The sequence below is a fragment of the Symsagittifera roscoffensis genome, chromosome 4 (assembly GCF_963678635.1).
Source record: "Symsagittifera roscoffensis chromosome 4, txSymRosc1.1, whole genome shotgun sequence".
Lineage (NCBI taxonomy): Eukaryota > Metazoa > Xenacoelomorpha > Acoela > Convolutidae > Symsagittifera > Symsagittifera roscoffensis.
The window spans coordinates 62,414,891-62,437,721 of record NC_087065.1 but is presented as its reverse complement, the minus strand read 5'-3'; the positions used below and the strand labels follow the sequence as shown (position 1 = coordinate 62,437,721).

At 34.0% G+C, this 22,831-nt stretch overlaps 1 protein-coding gene across 2 annotated transcripts in view; it reads left to right on the top strand.

Moving 5' to 3' along the window:
* Positions 1–21,349, top strand: part of LOC134843573 (microtubule-associated protein futsch-like) — a 53,758-nt gene extending 32,409 nt beyond the window's left edge. For both annotated transcript variants that reach the window (XM_063859709.1, XM_063859708.1), the window contains exons 7-12: positions 8,729–9,576; positions 10,031–10,104; positions 12,652–12,824; positions 15,852–16,003; positions 16,635–16,682; positions 20,000–21,349. In XM_063859709.1, the coding sequence (XP_063715779.1) occupies positions 8,729–9,576; positions 10,031–10,104; positions 12,652–12,824; positions 15,852–16,003; positions 16,635–16,682; positions 20,000–21,066 (2,362 nt within the window). In that variant the 3' untranslated portion in view covers positions 21,067–21,349. The remainder of the gene's footprint in view (positions 1–8,728; positions 9,577–10,030; positions 10,105–12,651; positions 12,825–15,851; positions 16,004–16,634; positions 16,683–19,999) is intronic.
* The last annotated feature ends 1,482 nt before the right edge of the window (positions 21,350–22,831 follow it).

The following is a 22,831-nucleotide window of genomic DNA, read 5'->3' as shown; positions in this document are numbered from 1 at the left end:
AAAGTCGGAAACAAAAATTCACAAAGATTTAACAAAAAGCTGGGCAACGAAGCTTCAAAAAATGTTTTCCTTAAAACACCGGTTAAACCAACCATTTTTTTTCTAACAAACGCTACTCGCTCGCTTTCCTTGCTCAAAATTAGACAGAAAAGCAGAAATTTCAAACCAGTTTTTCTCAACACTGAGTTACCTTTTGGAAATTTTCTAAACAATTAGAATCAGGGCGGATCTAGGGTTTTCTCGAGTGGGGTGTCGGATTTTTAAAAATGTTTCAAAAATTTTGACGACCTTTTTTAAGTCGACCAAAATGAATTTTCTGAGCACTCCCAGAAAACAAAAAAGGCCTATTTTGACCAAAAATCTTTAAAAATTTTGCCCTAAAAGTCACGTTTCATTCGGCGAGCGCTCTTCTTAGTACATATTGGAGCCAAAGGCGCCCTTAGAAAAATTTGACGGTTGGTCGAACAAAAATGATAAAACTGATAATTCCCTACAATTACAAATGGATGTCATAAAATAATAGCAAAATAGGGACCCTTTGTTGGGTGAGGTAGTCGATTCAGCCCGTGGTTAGAATCACAGCTTAAAACTCTTATAGGCATATATCTCGGCCATTTTTTAAAAAGCAATAGTTTATTTAGGAGAGTATTATTATACAGACAGGTAAACAATAAACCGCATGTACAAATCAAACCCACCAAGGATCATGCAAAAAGCTATGCAGCTTATCGAGGCATGAACCTGAAAAACCTATGACAGAAGTTGCGAGATAATATCCTACTTGATGATCCGAAAAAATAAATCTAGAAGATCTTCCTTATCTTTAAGGAAGAATGAAAACAATTTTTTAAATACCCATTTAGTTGATGCTCAGTTAATTGGCTTAGGTTATCTGGTGTCAGCTCGTTTGATTTCAAAAAGTGTTAACATTTAAGAGACACATTTTTCCATGAACGCTGCATTATTTGTGTTCTAGTTTTCGTGCTTGGTAAAGTTTTTGCCACAGAGGCCCGAGTAACCCGACGATTTTTTAGAGATTCCAAATTAAAAGTTTCAAGGAGAGTTTTACCACGAAGTTGATTAAAAATTTCTTCGAATATTTGTCTGAAATATAAGTCAAAAACGGTGTCAATCCCAAATGAATGTACAATATATGAGGCATGCTCGAATTTTCTCTTGAAACAAATAGTTTTAAAAATACGTGTTTGCATCACAAAATTTTTTCTAATAGGCTTTTTGATGTTGCACCAAATGCAATTAAACCGTAGAAAATGAGTGGCTTTGGATAGCAGTTATAAAATTTAACCAGCACATTTTTCGAGAAATAGTTTCTACCCTTGATTAGTAAACCGTTAAATTTAGCTAATTTACCACAAGCGTTTTTAATATGACTTTCAAATTTGAGTCTGTTGTCCATTCGAAATCCTAAATACCTAAAATCAGAAACCTTGGCGAGTACATTATTACCAAAAGAAAATTTTTCATTCAAGTTATCCCGTCCAAACTTCATTATTTTGCACTTCTTTTGATTTATGCGCAGTTTGTTATTATTGCACCAACTACATGATTCATTTAATTCTGTCTGGAATTTCGTTTTGGATGCAAATTTTTGAGCATCAACAACCGTTGTATAAACTGCAAATAATGTTAACTTAACTGCAGAAAAACAGCAACATTTCTTGTGATTAAGTCTAGAACACGGTCAAAATTTTTATATAGGTCTTGGTGACGTTTGATAGGTTCCTCGCCACTTAAAAAGGGGAGAAACTTTGTGTTTGGGTGTGAGTTTTTTTTCTAGTTTTTGTTTTCTACGCAAAATCAGGTTCCAGAATTTCGTGTTTTAGGTTTTTTCTGCTGTTTTGTCCACGCAAAACCATTCAAAAACTGACGAAACTTTTGAGTGATATATATTGTTTAAGCAGCTTTTGCAGTCATAATTCGAAACCCATTAAAAAATTTTAAAAAATATTCTGTGGTGCGGAGAAAAACCAGCAGATTTTTTAAATTTTTTTTGGCAAAATCCGAGCAAATATAGCGACTAGAAAGCTTTCAACACAAAAAAGACGTTGAAAACTAATTTACTCAAAATTATCACTTTTTGAAGTTTTTTGGCGCTTTACTGACAAGAAAAAAATATATATTATTAATTTTTTTAAAGATTAAAATCAATGAAAATTATTCTGAATCTATAATTTTTTAACCTTTTTATCGAAAGTATCTAATTGGTTGGCATTTAAAAGGAATGCAAACTTCCCTGTCCTGCAGCATAAGTCTAAATGTCACAAAAAACGTGATTGATTTCTAGTTTCGAAAAAAAAAATGTTGTTCAGCAGATTTTCCAATAAAAATGTTATTATGTAATCCTGTTTGTTTTTCCAAATTGGTTCATCTTACCAAAATTGTCAATCATATTTTGTTCTTAAATTTCGAATTTCAAATATACATATTTATATATATATATATATATATATATATATATATATATATATATATATATATATATTTGAAATTCGAAAGTTTAAGTTAAAGAAGAACGTTCAGTTTTTTTTCTGTTTCCTTACATTCATTGACTTTTTTCCAATGCGTGTTTCCAAAGAAAACTCAAGCAAACCCTACGACAAAGTTGTTATAGCCGATCACAAAGTAATCAAAACAATTACCTGCTATCGAAACAATTTTATGGGTATTTTTGAAAAAAGTTCCTAGAAACTATTCAATTGTTCACAGTGATATTTTGGGTTGATATAAAACATTAAAAATAACAGATTTTGAATAAATTTTTAGAAATTTGAAAAATGGCGTCAGATTATTTCATAAACAAAAACGCCCTTTCGATTAGTTTCCAAAAATGGATTTTTTATGTCACAAAAGTGACTAGTGTTGGCTTATTAGAATGTTGGTAAGTTTTCTGAAATTTGAAATTTGCCTTTCACTGATCACAACACTTCCTTAACCAAACTCATTTTTGAACGAAAATTTTTTTCACGTAGTTTATAGCGGTTTTCTGTTTTTGTTATTGTTCGCAACTAGCAAACAAAAAATTGCACAACAGAAATGAAAAACTTCACGTGCTCGCTCATTGGCACTTAAGATTTTCGCCGTTCAATAAATTTTTTCTGCATGAAATTAAACCGACAGTTATAGAAAAAGAGTTAACCAAATTCTTCAAAGATCATTTAGACTAATTGTTCCGACTTTCGTAACGAAAGTAACGGAATATTTGTCCTCGGGGTGGTTTTTTTCTTCAGAAAAATTTCGACTTTTTAACTAGCCCTTTTTGACGGAAATTTTTTACAACTGTTTAACAAGCTTCATTCGAAAGCTATTGTTGTCTGAATGAAGCTATTGTTGTACTGAGCTGAAATTTGAAAGATCAAGTAAGCTTGATAAGCGTGTAAGCGAGAAAAACTTGATATCTGGTTTCAAATTTTGATTTTAATTTTCAGAATTTCCACCAAAATCAGACAGTTACATCTGGTCATTCTTTCGGATTTGTTTGAGTTCACAAAACTCTTTTTTATACAATTTCCTGTTTAAATATGTAAATTCTGAATTTAAAAAATTAATCCATTCCTATTCAAAATGGATACAATTTTCAAGGCTGAAGGAACTTCAATATGGCAACCCATTTTGTCTCCCTACGAATTATTCCTACGGTAATCAAAATTGGTGTAAAAAACCCGCCCTGTGCCATAGTTCGTTCGACGATGTGGTGGTTGGAACAAAACATCTGTTTATACGGTTTCACGAAGTTGGTTTTGTGTCAAAAAATAAAAACATTTTTGGATGGCTTTAAAAAGTAAATAGGGCGATGTTGTTTTTTCTAGCAAGATGAAAAGAAAAAAATTAAGACGATTTTTTTTGAAATATTCCGGTTATTTAACTATTTCTTGGTTAGGTTTATCTTTTGATTCTATTCGAACACAAACCTTAACAAGATTGCTCGCATCAAGGCAAAAAACTGAATGTTCCGACCACTTTGTAGGGTGTGTGGAGCAGTAATAGCATGAAAAAATTAAATGTAAAATATACAATGATTTTTTTATACAATTTATGATTTTGTGTGAAAATCATCAGCCACACGTTATATAAAGAACAAAATGGTGAATTTAGCTCTTAGTAACGAATAAATTATGGCAAGTAAGCTTCCTTTAACCAATTGGGAACGATTTCTAAGACGGATTTAATCTCCGCTTAATAGCGTTAATAGCGCGAAATATATCGCGTGTGAATTGTCCCATATTGGCCAAAATGGTAATCTTTAAACCCCCATAACCTTGAGAAACCAAATCAGAGGTAATTTTTTTTTTCAAAATTAGGCTCAAGACATCAATACCCTTTCAATGATTTGAAAATTTTGTCAAATATGGCTAATTGAAAAGTCGAAATTTGTCTGATGAAAAAAACTACCCCTAGCACAAATATTCCGTTACTTTCGTTACGAAAGTCGGAACAATTAGTCTAACTGAATTTTGAAGATTGTGGTTCACTCAATTAGCCAAATTGTTGTGATAAACTTATTAAATAGCACTAGCTGCTATTTGATAAGTTCATTTCAGAGCGCACGAATCGGATACTTACGTGGATAGCCCTATGCTAAGGGATTTTAGAGATCCGATTGATGGTACACAGCATTTGAACCAGAATAAAAAAAGATATATTCATTTCACTTACGTGACGTTGTTGGTTATTAACTCTATCATTCTCTGCTTTATTGCCGATACTTCTTCTTGATTTATTTTAAAGAGCTAGAATAGAGACAACTGATTTGATTGTCATGGTGGACGGCGATAGTGGACGTGGGCGGTTACCGTCTACCAAGGACTTAATTCCTGCGATTGACGAGCTGCTTGATTGTAATCCTGAAGAATTGAATAAGTTTCTCGCCACTGTCAATAAAAGCAATCTCACTTATTATTACGCGAAGCCTTGTCCAGGGTGAAGTCCACTACCTTAATTGTCAATTCGATATCTGCGGTAGAAAAATCTATCAAGTCTGTGCCAGTCACAGTCACCCCTGCTGTCCAAACCGTCATCTCCAACCCCTCTACCTCTCCACAGTCTGGAACTCTCGATAAAGTAGATGAAATCAGAATTCAAGGCATAACTGAGAGCTCATCTGAAATCACAGCGAAACAATTCGAAGATGATTCGAAACTAGTCACCGATGTGCTGGAATTTATTGAAAAGGATGCTTCAGGTTGTATTCAAGACGTTTATAGGGCGCGCAAAGTGAAACCCAATTCAGGAAAGTCCCGAATTATCATTGTAAAATTAAATTCAGCGTGGTCTGCTCGCAAGTTATTGAGCAAAGCCTACAAGCTGAAAGACTATTCATCTGCCGTATTCCTTAGTAAGTCCCTCACAAAAACTGGCCAAGAACTTGAAAAAAACCCTTCTGAAAAAGCAATTTGAACTTAGCGAATCTGGGCATGACAAAAGTCTCATTAAAATTAGAGATTTAAAACTTTGTTTGGATGGCCAAGAGGTTCCAAAATTTCCAATGAAGACTGACTATATTCTGAATTATTTATAGTGTTCTTGAATTGCCAAAGTTTGGTTTCATTAAATGGACGACTACAAGTTGTTAACTTGTTAAATTCATGGAATTGTGGTATCTTCTGTACCTCCGAAACGTGGCTGAATGACTCTACCGAATCTAACCACGTTTTTCCTTTTTCTGATTATTTCGTTATTGCTCGATCTGATAGATCAAATGGCGAACACGGGAGTACTCTTATAGCTATGAAATCTACCTTAAATTCACATTTTAATATCATACCGGTTCATTGCAACTCTAATGTTGGATCCGCTGCTATACTTTCGAGTTCTTCATATGTTTTATGCATTGCTACAGTATATAATCCTCCTGCATCTTCTAGGTTTAAGCAACGCTGTTCAGAAGTTCAATATTTCCTATCCTCAGTATATTCTGCTTACCGGAGGGAATTTTCAAAACTTAGTTGTTTATAATTATTTCTTACTTGGCGGTGATTTTAACCTACCGGATATTGATTGGCGTACTAACTTTAGTTCTTCCAGCTATGACATGAGTTTGATTTCAATCTTCCAGGATTTCAATCTGCAGTAATTGATTCATGAACCAACTCATAATAGTGGGAATATACTTGACATTCTTCTAACTGACCGTTTTCTAGAAAATGAACCTGTGGTTTTTGATTGTGCACTTTCTGATCACCATGCCGTTGGGGTGACATTTTCAATGCATACAAACGCTGAGATATTTCCACCATCTTATTCCAGAAGTTCTTTTAATTTCGTTACTTTTAATAGTTTCCTAGATGCATGCTACGATGCATTAAGTTATTCTCCTTTACTTGAAGATTTTTCAACTCTGTTTATATCTACAATATCAGGTGCAGTGGCAGCATCTGCACAGCTAAAACGGAAAAAACGAAAACAACTACCTTTCACCTTATTAATAAACTAACTTCAAAGACACGTCAATTCCCGGCTTGCGATCATAGTTTTCTGGCACTTGAGCTTGACCGAAACTTAGAACTAGATAAATTATGTTATCTCAACTCATTTGCAAATTTGAATGTTAACAACTGTTTCAAAATTCTCCAAAGCATTTCCAACAAGTGTACATTTCCTGGCACCTTACATTGGGGGTCATTTAAGCCTCGCACCATTTTAGAAAAAGCTAATTTATTTAATCGCTTTTTCGCTTCAGTCTTCAAACCCTCCTGTTCGGTCGATGTGTTACAGCTCTATACTTGTTCGTCAACTTCGTTAAATTCCATTACTATCTCTCTCGATAAAATTCTCCACTTCATAAGCTCTGCTGATGATTCATCCTCATTTTGCTGTGATAATGTACCTCCTGCATTTCTAAGGTACTGCACTAATCAACTGTGTCCCTTGGTTATTGCGCTTTACGAGAATATTTTGAAGCACAAAGTCTGGCCTGATGCTTGGAAAACTGCGTTTGATTCGCCTCTTCATAAGAAAGAAAGGTACAGTGATGTTACCAATTATCGGCCAATCAGCTTATTACCGAAATTATCACTAGGTCTAGAACGAGTTTTATTCGATCATGTTTATTTGAAAATCCGGTACAAAGTTTCGTCATCGCAATATGGGTTCATGTCTCGGCGTTCAACTGTAACTCAACTTTTGAGTTTTTGTGATAAACTTTTTGAAGGTCATGAGCAGGGTCTTTTTACTACCGTGTTTTATGCTGACATTAAGAAAGCTTTCGATTCAGTGCGTCATGACAGGCTGCTTTATAAACTTGCGTCATATGGCCTGGATCATGATTTCCTAGAACTTCTACATAGTTATTTATCCATTCGCTACCAGCGTGTGCGCATAGATGGAATGCTATCTGAAATTGCCTCAGTGACAAGTGGGGTGCCCCAAGGTAGTAGCCTTTTAGGGCCTTTATTATTCTTACTGTTTGTAAACGATCTTCCCTCAACCCTTAGCACCTCTTCTTTTCTCTTTGCTGATGATCTCAAATGCTGCAGCGTAAATTCTACTTCCTTACAGACTGACTTGTCCGCTCTACAGCGGAGGTGCACTGAAAATTTTCTTGCTTTACATCCAGAGAAGTGCAAAAAACTCTCATTTTTTCACTGTTCCATAACAACTCTCTATATCGGTAGTACTTTTCTTGATAGCATTCAAAGTTTTAAAGACCTTGGTGTTATTTTTACTTCGAACTCAAGTTGGTCCCTCCACGTTGCTGACAAAATTTTGAAGTGATATAAGGTCTTCTTTATGCCGAAAAGAAATGTTCCGATGAGTGCATCTAGATCACTCAAAATTAATTTATACAAAACTTGTATTCTCTCCATTTTATTTTATGCATCTCCGATTTGGTCCCCAAGCAAAACAGATCTTCAGAAGTTGGAGTCTTTAAATAAGCGTTGCATTAAGTGGATTGCCATGACTGGTGATTATAATTCTACACTCGTGAACTTGAATATTTACCCTATCTCCTATAAGTTAGAGAAAAGTGATTTACTCCTTTTCCATCGACTTTTCCACGGGAAATATGAATATTTTCGATTACGTTACCCTTTCAGAATCTTGTTCGTCGTTGCGGAGCTCAAATTATTGCATGTGTGTTTTGCAAAATCGAAAATAATTGAAGACGAGAAATTTTTATTTTGATCGAGTTGTAAGGCTGGTAAATCACCTGAAAATTGATGCTCGTGACTCATTTTGTGAATGGAAGAGGAAAATTCATTTTTCTACAAAAGCCAGCTTCAAACTTACAATGAAAAAGTGAGCTGTACGTGGTCGGCAAAATGTATTTGCCTGTATTATCGTTCTTAATATCTATTTTAAAAATATAAACTTTCTATTGTTGCTGTTAAGTTTTGTAAATTGTAAGATTGTTTTGTAAATTCCCCAAGGGGTAAATTAAGTCCTTCTCTCTCTCTCTCTCTCTCTCTCTTTTTTTTTCTATATCTCTCGGTTTGATTTCATGCAGAAAAAATTTATTGAATTGAACGGTGAAAATCTTAAGTGTCAATAAGCGAGCGACGTGAACTTTCAATTCTATTGTGCAATTTTTTGTTTGCTAGTTTTCAAGAAAAAAGAAATTTTTTCGTTATCAAATAACTACTTTAGCTGTTTGTTTCTTATATATATATGTTTTACGCTAATGGTTTTTTACCTTTGTAATCATGGCATCGGCATAATCGAGCCATCATATCACATATCGGCATTCATTTCTGTTATGTCTTGTTTCTAGATTTTCACAAGATTTCGGATACGGGAAGAGAAACAAATCTAGCGCTGAATCATCCAGCTCAGGTGCCAATGAAGCGGCAGAGAAACCAGATCAACTTCAGATGGGGTCGCAGTCGTCGCAGACTTCCGTGTCACCTTCGTCTTCGACATCTATTCACACGTCGCAACTGGACGGCAACATGCCAGAGTTTGACATCGAAACGGACAATATGCGCATCAAGATCTCACTGGAGTTTAAACACAGCCAGCAAATGGCGTCTTCGTCACCATTTGCATCGCTGCCACAGCTGAACACAAGCACAGCAACAACTAGCACTACCTCACTAACACCTCACACCGTGTCAGCATCATTAGGCGTGGATGATCAGGATCAGGCACCTTCAACGTCAAGAAACTCAAACAGAAGTCCCTCCAATCTATTTCAACCGCCCTTTGCGCCTATAATGTCGCCAACATGGTCCCGAATATCATCTTTGGGTAGCTCTGATAAGAACACATCAAAATCATTGCAATCTCAAGACGATGGCACGACGGAAATGGATACCAGCTGCTCCTCTGTGCCTAACCATCGTGAAGCAACTGAAAAACCTGATGAAACCAGAAAAGCTAATTATCTCAAGCGTAAATTTAGTCAATTGAGTTGCTCTGAGGACGAAAATTCACATGACAACAGACTGTCAATAGACTTTGAATCCTCCGAGAACCTGACAACGATTGAAAACCTCCACCCTTTGAGCGTTCAAAGTATCTCAGACGACGACGAGCCAGAGCGGACATCTGACTGCAAAGGGCTATTTGAGGTTAAGACCAAGAGAGAGCCAAGTGAGACTAAGGAACCACTTCCACAAGGTAGGCAATGGGTTCATTCTGTCAAACGAGATCCTCTGTATTTGACATAAGCTGTAATTTTTCACCTTCTGTCATCTATGGCAAAGCGTTTTTTTCTGTGTGAGTTTAATTGAAAAAATTAAATTTTGTCGCACCCTTTCAAAATTAGTATAAGATTGGCGCTGAATAGTGTTACATAAAGCTTTTATGTTTATTCGGCAAAAAATGTACGTCATTAACCAAGGGGGGGGGGGAGGACTTTGGATGGCCAGTTGCTAGAACTCCATAGAAAAGGCTTATCCACTCCTGCCCCCCCCCCCCCCCCATTTTCCCCTGTATTCGCTGCTGGCATAGAAAATTTAAACAATTCATTTTTTTCTGTAGTTAAGAGGATTAGGAAAGGAATGTACAATCAATTAATTTTTTATTTGAAAAAGCAAATTTATCACATTAAACTACATTAATTTTTGCTTAGAACTGGCTGCGATAAAGTTGAACAAGAAGTTTGGTGAGACCTGGATGCACAGGGCTGCCATGGATAACTCTCTGGTAAGTTATTCCCCGTTGTTCCAATAATTTCATGCATACTCTAATCTTGTATTTAAATTGGTAAATGAATACATTTTCGCATACTGATTAGTACAAAAAGTTATGAAGTTCATTAAATGATAAACTTACGAATGGATGTTTCACCTCTGTTGTTTGGTACCATAAAAAAAAAAAAATTCCGAACCGATCCTCTCGCGCTACAAGGTTTAAGTCGCGCAAAAACACAACATAGTGCAATATGCATATATAGGTGGCCCAAAAACGCCATATAAAACACATCAAGAAGAAGAAATATAGAAACAAAAGTTCCGTCTTAAGTTAGTCGCGAAAAACTGTTACACATTAAAAATCCTATGAAAATTCTTTTTGCTTTTGAATTACCTGGAACAACATATTTGCCAATCATATACAGGAAAACCACGAGAAATCTGACACATCTGTCCAACGTCAGCTATAAGCTATTTTTGCGCATTGGATTACAAGTCAAAATTTTTTCTTGTCCTTTTCAATAGCAACAGTTTTTGTAATAAGAGTTAAATAATTCTATTGTAATGCCTACTTTGGACATTTATTATCATTTTTGCTCCAAACATTGAGAAAAATTACAAACTTCCAGCTATCATTTTCCCACTCTACATTACGAGGCCAAACTGTGCATTCTGTGCATTGTAAGCGGAATCCGCAACAGGCCAAAATCAGATTTGTCGCGGAATCTGCAGCATTGCTACTTTTTTTTGATCTTCTATGCTGTTTTGGATTCCACAAACAAATACCTAAAACATTGTACGGCTCAAAATCGTTCCAAAAATAGGCGGATATCCGGAATCCGCAACTGTATTTGCGAAATCCAGAACAGTTTGTGGAATCCACAAAAAAATGATAAGACAATTATATCGTTAAATTGAGCTGTTGCGGAATCCACAACAGTAAGTGGAATCCGCAAATTGTAAGTGGAATCCGCAAGTTGTAAGTGGAATCCGCAAATTGTAAGTAGAATCCGCATTTTTTGACAGTTTTCGAGACCCTATACGTTAAGTTTTTTATGTCATCAGAGATTTTCTGCATTTAACATCTATGGAACGTTTTTGTCAATTTTAGGATTTTTTCCAACATAAGTATTAGAAAAGACTTGATTTAAAAAAAGGAATTTTTGCACCAGCCAAAAGATTTTTGAAAAGTACATTTTCTTTTTATATGCTAAAATTATTTGAATGTTAAACTAGAAAAAACAAGACTTCTCTAATCACATGACTGTGTCGACTGTGCATAAGCTGGTCTCGAATAGTTTTTAGTTCATGGAAAATTGACAAACTATGAATTTCAAGCTGAATAATAAGAATCAATATAACAAGAATAATAAGAATTAATAAGACCAATTAGCCTGTCTCAATTTTGGGGCGAGGGATAATTCGCCTCGCATAAGCGAAGCGCGTTAAATTTTCACCATCAAAGTGTCACAGCGCTCTTATAGTCACGTCAGTTTATTAGTTAGCCTTACACCAACGCAATCCTTAAGCCAAGATAGTCTAGTGGTGAGCGTCCATTCTGGGACTACAAAGATTCATGTATTGATCTCCTAATGGAAATTTTTTTGAGAAATGGCCCAAATAAAAAACCATCCGAGCAATTACATTCGATTCAATCAATCTCTGTGCATAAAACAAAATAATATTACAAAAAAAAACAGCGCTATCTCGAAACATATAAAATTTTATTGTTCCGACTTTCGAAGAAAGTGACAAAATATTCGAAATATTCCACTTGTGATCATTTTTGAAAAGTTATGGGGGTTTAAAGGTTGCCAATTAGGCCAACTTGGGACAATCAACGCGCGATATACTTCGTGCAACTACCGCGTAAGCGGATATTTAAACCGTCTTAGAAGTTTTTCCTAATTGAACTGAGCCAAGCTATTTAGTTTAATTAACGCTTTGCTGCATTGAAGACATATCATTTTGTTCTGTCTAAAAACATTTGTTCTTTTGTTCTTTAAAAAAGTCTTAAACATTTTTCTTTTTAAAAATCTTTTATGAAAGCGAACACTACTGTATAGAACATAAAAAGCAGTCAGAACATTCAAGGTTTTACTTGATACGAGCAGTCTTGTTCTCATTTCAGGTGAAAGTATTGAATTGTTTGTGCTTTTTTAAACAGATCAAGAATAATTGCTTAATAATAAATGTTAGCGAAAAGTAGGTAAGTTTTTATCTCTCAAGATAATTTTCATCTGGGAGATTTTGATTGAAAGATTGGTTAAAACAACTTTTAGGCTGGGATTGTTAAAAAAATATATAGTGTTTAGAAAATAGCCATGTTGTCTTCATTTGGATACTAATTGTACATTAATCTCAAAACGATTGATCCTCTAAAACATTGAATTTAGTACCGCCAAAAATCAGAAAAAAAGCCGACAAGTATTCTTCCTGATTATGATTCATTTTTTTTGCGCAACGAAAATGGATTCTAAAACCTCAATAGAATCGCTTATAATTGCCCAAAATATTTAATTGCCGATATCTTGAAAACCCATTTTTGTTCCATTTCCAGGTGATGTTCGAGTATGGACTGCGTGTTCAGGGGACAGACGGAATTCATTCTGTGGACCATAACGGAGATTGTCCTCTGCTGGTGGCGGCCAAAAGTAAGAGTGTTCAGGTGGCAGAAAGAATTTTGCAGGAGGGCGCAGAGGTGTCACAAGTCAATACATACACTGGCTCATCGTGAGTAATTTTGTGCCAATTAAAAAACAGAAGCTATGTTTACTGTGGTTATCTATCTGATGATGTTTTTTTATTGAGCGCTTTTACAGTTTTGCTCCTTAACCATTTGATTCCATTTTTCATTACTTAACTCGGTTTTGATTGTTGCAAACATTGGAAAAAGCAAAGAAGTGAATTTCTTTATTTTATCAAAGTTTCTTTTTTCGTGAGCAACAGGGTTTGAAATAAGACTTAACGAGTTTTTAAGTTACAATAGCTAAAAAACAAGCAAAAATAAAATCAGATTGTGGCTACTCCCGTTATCCTCCAATCGGAGTGTAATTAGTCAGAATATGGAAACTTATTTTTGCTTCTTTGAATTCTGATATCTTTCTGATTTCTGATATCGCCAATAAAGTTCTGATATATTTTTGGTCTGATATCGTGATTTCAGTTTGGTGTCACTTTGGAAAAAGTGTATTTTGTTTGAGTTTAAATTATGGTCCTGTAGCTATTTAAGCTTGGCGATATTACGTTGTCAGAAAAATACATCAGACTTAAGTCCCATAATCATGCTTTATAGCAAGATTTTAAGGAGAAGGAACTGCAATCAACGCTAGCGACGCACGGTCCCAAGTTAACCATCCGCCAAAAAATATCCTAGAACTTTATTTAAGATTTGAGGGAAGTTTCCCCTATCAAACAACTTTCTTATAAGAAAAGTTCTAAGATAGCAACTTTTCCCCAATAGAAAAAAACTGCCAAAAACATTTTGAATGAGTTTCTATACCGTGATAACAGATAAAAAACAAAGGTTGAAACATTTGTTTTTCAATTTTTTTGCATTTAAAAGATTTTAGATATAAGTTAAAACATTTTTTTAAAATTTACAAAAAAATTTTTCAATTTTGTGCATGTAAAAGATTTTAGATAGTGGTTATAATGTATGCATTTTGAATTGCCTACGGGTTTCCGTTATTGTACTCTGCGACAGTGGAGAACTTTAAACTTGTTATAAGAAAATTTTAGAAAGCAAATATGTATAAGAATTTTATAAAAATTGTAGGAAAAATTCTAAAAATAATACAAGATTGTGACTTTTCTAGCATTTTTCTTGCTAGAAAAGTCACAATCTTGTATTATTTTTAGAGACTAATGTTGCAAGAAAATGTATGATTTTCATAAGAAAAATTTTAAGATAGCGACTTTTGGTCAACCCGGGATATGTTACTAAAAGAGCCAATCATTTGAAGTCTTAAAATTTAATCCCGCTCAAAATTAATTTTTCATGGTTTGACTTTTCATTTTTTTTTAGTTCAGTCCACTTTCTTTGTTGAAATAAGGAAAAGAAGACAAACTCCAATGTGATCGTTTTTCAGTTTCGAAAGTGGATTTTTACTTTCAGACTTCGCAGCGGAATAAAAACTTAGTTTTTGATCCAGTTTCATCAAAATGAGTTACTTTTTGTCAAAATTCTCTTTGTCAGTTTCAACATAAACTGTTCTCGAAAAATAATCAGCCTTCAGGCTATACCTTTTAAATTTGAAAATCGAAATTTGAGTTTTTCCAAAAAACAAGTTATTCGAGTTTTTCTTGCGTTGATTGACACTTTTCCAACTGTCTGCTGGCTCTGTTTCCTAATTAATGATTTTTCAATGGTTTTGTTTCCAGAGCAGTAGTGAAAAACTTTTGATTTAATTTGTCAAATTAGTTCATTTTCATCAAAATCAACAAATTTTTTATCTTAAATTAGTTCCAAGCATTACTAGTTGCGTTTTGTCCACAGCTATCCTCGCAAAATGTATAGCAAAAAAAAAGAAAAAAAGTTAAATAGAAGTCAAAAAAGAAAATTTTTTTCGAAAAATCGTGATTCTTGTGGAGTTAAAAGCTGATCAAAGCTTCAAAAATTCTGCCGCAAAAACTCATATTTGTTAAATTTTATTGAAAGTCATTTGGAGTACGTTCTGTTTTTTTAATTTCTTGGTGTAGTGACCCTAAATTGGACAATGATACTAAATTTTTCAATTGCATTTATGAATGCCAAAGTGTCATTAAGTATATATGCACTTTTTTGACTTTATTTTGAGTCCTTTTGCTAAAAGAACTTTGCAAAATTTGATGTCTACTCACAAAAAAAATATCGTGATCGATTCTTAGTTCTGAAATTAATTTACTGTTGAGATTTCTAAGTGGAATATAAATTTATCTAATATTCCGGTTTTCTCAAATTGAAATTATTTTGTCGAAAAAGTTCCAAATAAAAATTGGTTTGAAAAATAAAAAAATTTCAAGGCCATATACTTTTTGTTGAAATTCGAAAGTTTCAACCAACTGTTTGTTGGCTATGCTTTTTTATTCAGACCAATTTACAAAAATTGACAGCGTATGGACATCGATCCGAAAAACTTTCGATTGCCAAGCGAGTATGTGTGTTATGTGGTATAGCAAACTGTTACTAAGATCTTTTGGATAATTCTCTCATTTTATAGCCCCCCACCTAGTTAAGTAACAAAAACAATTATAGCTCCGATAAATTCGGATTTTTAAATTGTGGGGCTAAAGTTTGTGGTGGGCTGAGGGTGGGTGTGAGTAGAATGAGAAAGAGCCGGCTGGCCTTGGGTTTCTCACCTGGCCAAAAACTTTGCACCACTTTTTGGAGTTGTTACGTATATTATCGACAGAAAGTGCTTAAAATTGCGTACTTCCGGTTTTTATTTCTGATTTATAAACCATCAAAGACAAAGCAAGGTAGAAAAAACGCATCTGAAGTTTTCTCCGATTGCTCGAAGTAAATTTTCTTTGTTTCGTTGAGTTCAACTGTCTATTGGCTTTTTTCAAGATACGCTACTCGGTCCAATCCCAATGTGAAAAGTAAAAAAAACACTCTTAACCAATTTTTGGGCAATCATTCTTCTGGGCTGTAGAATGTTGCTTATTTTTGAGCTATACTTCTGGGCTGTAGAATGTTGCTGAAACCTCAAACAAAAATTATTTTTCAATTTTTGCAAACGATGTCAGTGTGTGGCTATGTGAAGAATTGTGTTTCAGAGCTTTGCATTGGGCAGTTGAGTTGGACTGTGTAGAAATGGTTACTCTACTGCTGTCGTTCGGGGCTGACTTTTCCCAGAGGAACTTCCAGGGTGTCTCCCCCACCCACCTGCAGCACACCATGTCCACGACCATGCTCACTCTCACTCAGGGTAAGAAAAACAAGGAGTGAAGAAAACATTTTCCCTTAGTTGTTAATTCGAATTTTTCCAGGAAAAAGTCATAAAATTAGCTATGGCTCAGGTTTGATATTTCGCGATTTGACTTTTGATTTCTTTTTAACTTCAGTTCATTTTCTTTGTTAAAAGACAAGTAAACTCCACTATCAAACAGCAAACGTGTAAAGGTCTAGTTTTGAAAATGGAATTTAAATTTCAGATTTCCCTGCGAAAAAAAAAAATTACCTATCGATCCAGTTTTCTCAAATAGCGCTAATTTTATCAAAAACGTGTCAATCATTAATTGTTCTAGAAATTCAAAGGGCTATAAGGCCTTGGATATTTTTCTTTGAAAATCGAAATTTGAAATTTTTGCAAAAAACAGTCAGTTTTTGTTGTTTCCTTGCGTTCATAACTCTATTCCAACTCTATGTTGGATATTTTTCTAATATGTTTTCATCTTACTAACCTTAATACGTTTTAACATCATGGAAATGTAGTAGAAAAATACAATCGGGTTTTAAATTGTGGTTTCTAGCAACAAAATGGCAGGTTTTTGTAAGAGCAAAAAAGCAATTTGGTAAACACATAACTTCAATGCTGTAATAGTGGATTTCTTTTTCAGCCTCTCTGTTCGACAAATTCCGTGGCTTCTTCTTCGACCGAAATTCAAGTAAGTCAAATTTTCAAACAACGTATCCATTTGAAATTTTCAAAAACATTTAATGAAGTAAATCCAGTTCTTTTTCCGACAGCGCAAAGAAATTCTAACGGAACAGGAAAGAGTACTAATTAAAATGTGTGATGGTTTGTAAGTCATTATCTCATTGTCCTTGAACTGATTGGAACTGGTTGGTGCCTGGACCACCATCTTGTCGTCGACACCGAGCTGGTCGTTGTTGTTGAACCAATGATTTCAGTTGAAGATAATTAGTGATAATATGAAATCAGAGTGAAATTTTTTCATAATTTAATCAAAATGGCCCTATCAGCAGGACCAAAAGAAGCTAACTAAAAGTTGAAATTGGAAAATTTAAGAGAGAGGCAGCAAGAATCAAGGTTTTTTGATAATTTTTTTCTCACTTCGTTGAAGTTTCTGTGTTTATTTCAAAGTTTCAGAGCCATATAAAAAGCCATGACGGTAAAACTTTTGTGTATGCGTCAAGAAAGAACGTTGACTTGGCACAATTTATTGTAAATTGAAGAGAAGTCAGGGTTGCGGTTCTCGAATGGCAACGAATGGATAACACTTTTATCTTTTTTTTAATCAGAAAAAAAAACATTTTTTAAACACTCATTTTTTTATGGTGAAATTTTTGAATTTATTATGAAGATAACTTCAAACTATTATAACAGCTGTAGTCATTGATCTTCAGCAAGAAAGTTGCGCCAATTATTATACTGGGATTTTTAAGAGGCGATAAACGTAGTTCAGACTTTTATGAAGGTCGTGATTGTTTTCTCCCGTTTTTTTTCAGGAAAAGTTTTAAATTGCTCTAACAAATCACAAATGTGCAATCATACATGTCTATATAATTATAGATGCTTCTAGATATATATGCATTGTTTGAATTCGAGTTAATTTCATCCGCTAAAAGTACACCAATTACGAAAGGTTAAAGGTAACGATAAACATCATCAACTTTAAGTTTCGAAAGTGGAATTCAATTTTCAGATTTCCCAGTGGAGAAAAATGTTTTTACCTTCTGATCCAAGTCTCTCAAATTTAGTTTATTTTATCAAAAATTTTCCAATTATAAATTTTTCTTGAAAATCAAAGAACTGTAAGACCATGTACTTTTTACTTTGAAATTAAAGGCATGTCAGTGTTTCTTTTCTGTTTCTTTGCTTTCATTGACTACTTTCAAATGATATTATCTGTTGGCTATTTTTACACAAAAAAAACGGTTTTTGTGTAATTGGATTGAAAATTGTGAGAAAAATAGCCTAGTGGTCCATATCTCTCAAATTTGATATAGAAAAGGACTATTTTTGTTATTAGTGAATTTCATAGCCTCGATGAAAAGTAACTTTTAGGTAAATTCAATGAATCTAATCGTCATTATAAAGAAAAAACTGCATTTTTTGATTCTGTGGGGCATTTGTTTCCAGGGAACAACTCTTACAAAACAAAAGACCGCTCGCTTTTGAAATGTTTTCTATATTCTTTCAATCATAAAGGCATTTATATTTTGTTACTACTGAACTAAGCGCTTCATAAAGTTGCGAGTTATGAATGAAATGGGAGATGGACTGTAATGAGAAAAACTTCATTTTTTCTTGCTCCAGAGAATTGAAAGTAGCGCTTGAAACAGACTGCGTCATTTTTGTTTTCCAAAAAAATTTTGTCTTGTTTAGCATCAGTACATAGTTTTCCTCCAAGTTAATAATATAAATATTCTCATAAACTACCTGAAGTTTTAAAATTAATGGAACCGTAGCTTTTTTTCTTTTCAAAATGTTGTTGAAAACAACTTTAAATAAATATTCCAAAATTTTTTCTGAAAATATGAATGGTACGTTTTATTTTTCAGGATTGTTAATGAAAAATTTTCTTAAAAGTTAAAATTTTTGTTATCAGTTTTTTTTTCAGAAAAAATTTTTTTAAAACTGTTCCACTCAAAGTTGATAATTTTATTAAAAGGGCTTATTTATCAAAAAAGGGGTCGAAGAGAAAAAATTTTTGATCGTCAAAAATTTTTAAGGTCATGTAGGTTTTGGAGTTTTATATCATAAAAACTGAATTTTATTTCAGCCACCTTGAGTCTTGGAGTTTTTAAGAGTAATGAACGTAGTGAAGACTCTTATATAGGTCTTAATGATTTTTTTTTTCGTTTTTTTTGTCCGGAAAAAGTCTTGAAAGTCTCTAATAAATATAGATGCGCCTTCAAACATATTAGTGTATTTATGAATGCACTTCGGTATATTATGCTCTTTTTGAGTTCAGTTGAAATTCATCTGCTGAAATTTTCGTAAATATCACTCTCTAAACACGAAAGTGTAAATGGCGCAAAAAAGTGTGAACAATTTTTAGTTTCGAAAGTGAAATTTAATTTTCAGATTTGTAGCGGAATAAAAACTTTACCTATTGATCCAATTTTCTCTAGTTAAGTTCATGTTACCAAAAACTTGCCAGCCATAAATTGTTCTAGAAGTTCGAAAAGCTTAAAAAGCATCTATTTTTAAGAGCAATGAACGTAGTGAAGACTATTATATAGGTCTTGCTGATTTTTTTTTGAAATTCAAAAGTTGAGATTTTTTTAAGTAAGTCAGTGTTTTTTTTAAATGTTTAACTGCGTTTTTTACTCTTTTTCAATCTTCGATTAGCTATGTTTTCCGATTGTAGTTTTTCTATGTTTACAATTTGCATGGTCTGTTGGATTATTGTCTATAACCCTCATTGTGACATAATATTGCATGACTGATTTGGTAATTTTTTAGGCCATTCATTTTACAAAACGCTTTAAGCTATCAGTTTCAGTACTTTGAAAATTACCAGTGGGTTCGAAAAATTACTAACAAACAGTGGCGGATAAAAATTTAGGGTTGGTTAGCCGAAAATGGATGTCATAAAAGAATACCATCGGAAGGAGGGACCCTTTGGTTGGTGAGGGAGTCGAATACCTGAGGGGGAGGAAGTCAGCCCCCCCACCCCCTTCTCTCCTTAATCCGCCCCTGTTTATAAATCTAGTTTTCTGAATATGAGTGAATTTTATCAAAAATGTGTCTACCATAAATGTTTTTCCAAACAAATCATTATTTATAGGCCTCCATACTTTCATTGGCACTTTTAGGAGCTGATTTTTAAGTGACAACAACTACAAAAAAGATAGGTAGCCCCGTCGGTTGACTATTTTATCATGTTTTGCTTTACCAAATGAAAATTAATTGGATTGAAATATTCTTTTACGTTTTCAAAGCGCACTATTTTCCCCAGCTCTATTTTGTCAATCTATTTTTTGATCAAACTTGAGATACTCTGTGTTCTAGACTTGTGCGACTACAACCCATTTGTGTTGACTGATTTCGAGAGTATTTGTCAGGATAGTTTGGAGGATGAGCAGTATGTGAGTGAACATTTGATTCACTTCTCAGAACACATGGAAACGCCCATGTCATTTCCACATTCAGCCCATGATAGTCAACTTCAAGGTCAAACGCCTAACGGCAAAGGTCAAGGTCAAAGTCCAAGCGAAGAACAAGACACATATGACCTTTTAATACCTGCAGCAGACGGAAAACCAGAAAAAGCGAAAAAAGTTCTAGAAAGTTCAGAAAAAACAACAGAAAAATTTACAGAACAAAACCAAGCAGAAGTTTCAGCAGAAAAATCAAAAGAAAAAACAGCAGAAAGTCAAGAAAACAAGTTAGAACAAAACTTAGAAAAAGAAAGAAACAAATTTGATTTTAAAGACCCAAAGAACGAAGACGTGACAAAATCGAAGGAGTCTCAAGAATCAAGAAGTCTGAACGATAGCCAAGATGCGGACAAAAATCACAAGAGCAAAGAATGTTGTGATAGCAGAACAGAACATCTGGAAATTACCCAGAAAGAATTGAACACTGTAGATCTAGCGCAGAATGGATCAACATACGACAGAAATTATCAAAATAATCTGAGCGAAAAAGAGGCAAAAGAAGATGAAGATGAAGGAGAAAATTCAGCAGAAACGACAAACGAAAACTTTGTCGATAAGTCCAAAGGAAGTAACCAACAAACGACGGAAGAAAAAATTGAAAACGGTTACGGAAATCTAGAGAAAGGCGACAAAAGCAACAAAATCGTCGAAGAAAATGGAGAAGATAATCAAAACCGCCAAAAAGAAGCAGAAGAAGGTGAAATTGTTGTCGTCGAACTGTCTGAGAAACAAACCAATCGTGATGATGGCAATAATTATTATGAGGATGACTATGAAGATGATTTGGAAATTGACAGAGAACTTGAGATAGATTTAACCGAAATCGACTTGTCTTCATTCGGCTCTCAACCAACCGCCTCGCTGACTCCTGATTCAAACTCTTCAGAATTGCCAATCGAAGTTTACGAAATAGTTTAAACAATTCAACTTTGTTTAATCAATTCATCCTTTGCACCAATAACAGTAACGCTATGAATAGTCGTTATTTCACATCATATCGGCGTATCGATCAAACTTTCACTAAAATTTTACATGCTGCGAAAAATGCATAAAGTCAAACGAAAAAAGCCGTTTATTAATGTTTTTGTAAAATTCAAAATTCTTTCTTGTAAAAATTTTATTTTAACTCACTTTTATCTTTATCTTTTTAAAAGTTTTATCGTTCGCATTATGAAAAAAATGTTAGTGTGAATAAACTTACTTAAGCTCTTCTTTTTTTCTCTCTCAACAATTTTTAATGTAGCTCAAACACTTGTAGATTGCGATGATTTTTTTTTTTCAGGAAACCTTAAAACTTGTTCAGGCTCATTAGTTCAAATTTACTTTTTCGCGGTTTGACTTTTGATTTCTTTTTAAGTTCTAATAAAAACAGTATAAATAAAAGCAGTAAAATAGCACTAGCGCGTTAAAATAGCACCTTAAATAATACGGACAATTTGAGTAAACTGTGATAAGTTTCAGACAACATCTAGAAAAAAATACTAAGGTATAAAAAATTGACTCGAACAACTCAAACAACTTGATTAAAATGAAAGAGGGCGCAGCGACAGCAGTTATGGTTTTTCCCAGCATAAACAGCATTGTCCTAGACTTGCGCGACAGACCTGCAGAATTCTTCTTTTTGGTCCGTTCTTCTCTTCGGAGATGTTTGATTTGTCTTCAAAAAATGGAACCACTGATTTTTCATAGACTTTGCACGAGAAGTTGTTTCAAATCTAGGATTGGGTTGAGTGACGTCATGTTTCTCGGCTTCAAGGACGGGCTGGTCGATTCCCGGAAAGCATTTGGTCTTTGGACAGGGACTGAGACCGAAGCACTTTGGGATTCTGCTGGAGATCAATCGGCGTGTTTTCACTCCCATAGACCGATGCTCGTGAGCGAAGTGTACTTTCACAACTAGAAAGCAATTTTTTTAACATTTTTTTTTCAAATGAATGAATCTGAAATCTAAGAGCTATTTCCGGCTTTGGTGTGACAAAAAAGAAAGAGTGGACCTCCAAGTTTTATTTTTAAAAACATTGAAAATGGGAAAATGGGAAGGAATTTCGCAATCGGTTGTATTTTAGCTTTTTTTTTCTTTACTTTTCTTTTGGTTTTCCACGCAAAATCAGCTACCACAACTAATCAACGGAACGGGTCGAGTGATAACAACTAGTCAACCGAATGTGGCGAGTGATATATCATATCAAAGCCATTTTAGTCGTGGTTCGAAAGGTTTCAAAAAATTCCTAAAATAATTCCTAGTGTCAAAAAAACCGGTTTGAAACTTTTTGGTCTAATTTCGAGCGAGTAAAGCGAGCGAGAAGGCTATTTCTTTAAGCTCAATTTAGGCCAATTAAAAAAGCTTATTTAAGCTTATATCATATTTTACTCAAGTACAATTAGTTTTGCAGATTTTTTGAGATCATTTTGAAAATCAAAAAAATCAAAAATTTACAATGTTTCAGCAAAAAACAATTGATTTTTTTTTCATTTTTCATTTTTTAATTCATTTTCTACATTTTGCCTGTTTTACTAAGACTATTGAATATGCCTAGTTTGTAGTTTTTGTTTCAGATTCTTTTATCAGTATCACAAAAGAATTGTGTGTTTTGTAAGACTATGGTCGGGACATTCTGTGCTACTTGCACAGTAACCAGCTATACTTGTTTTTCTTTTTTTTTCCTTTTTTTTTAAAGCAAAA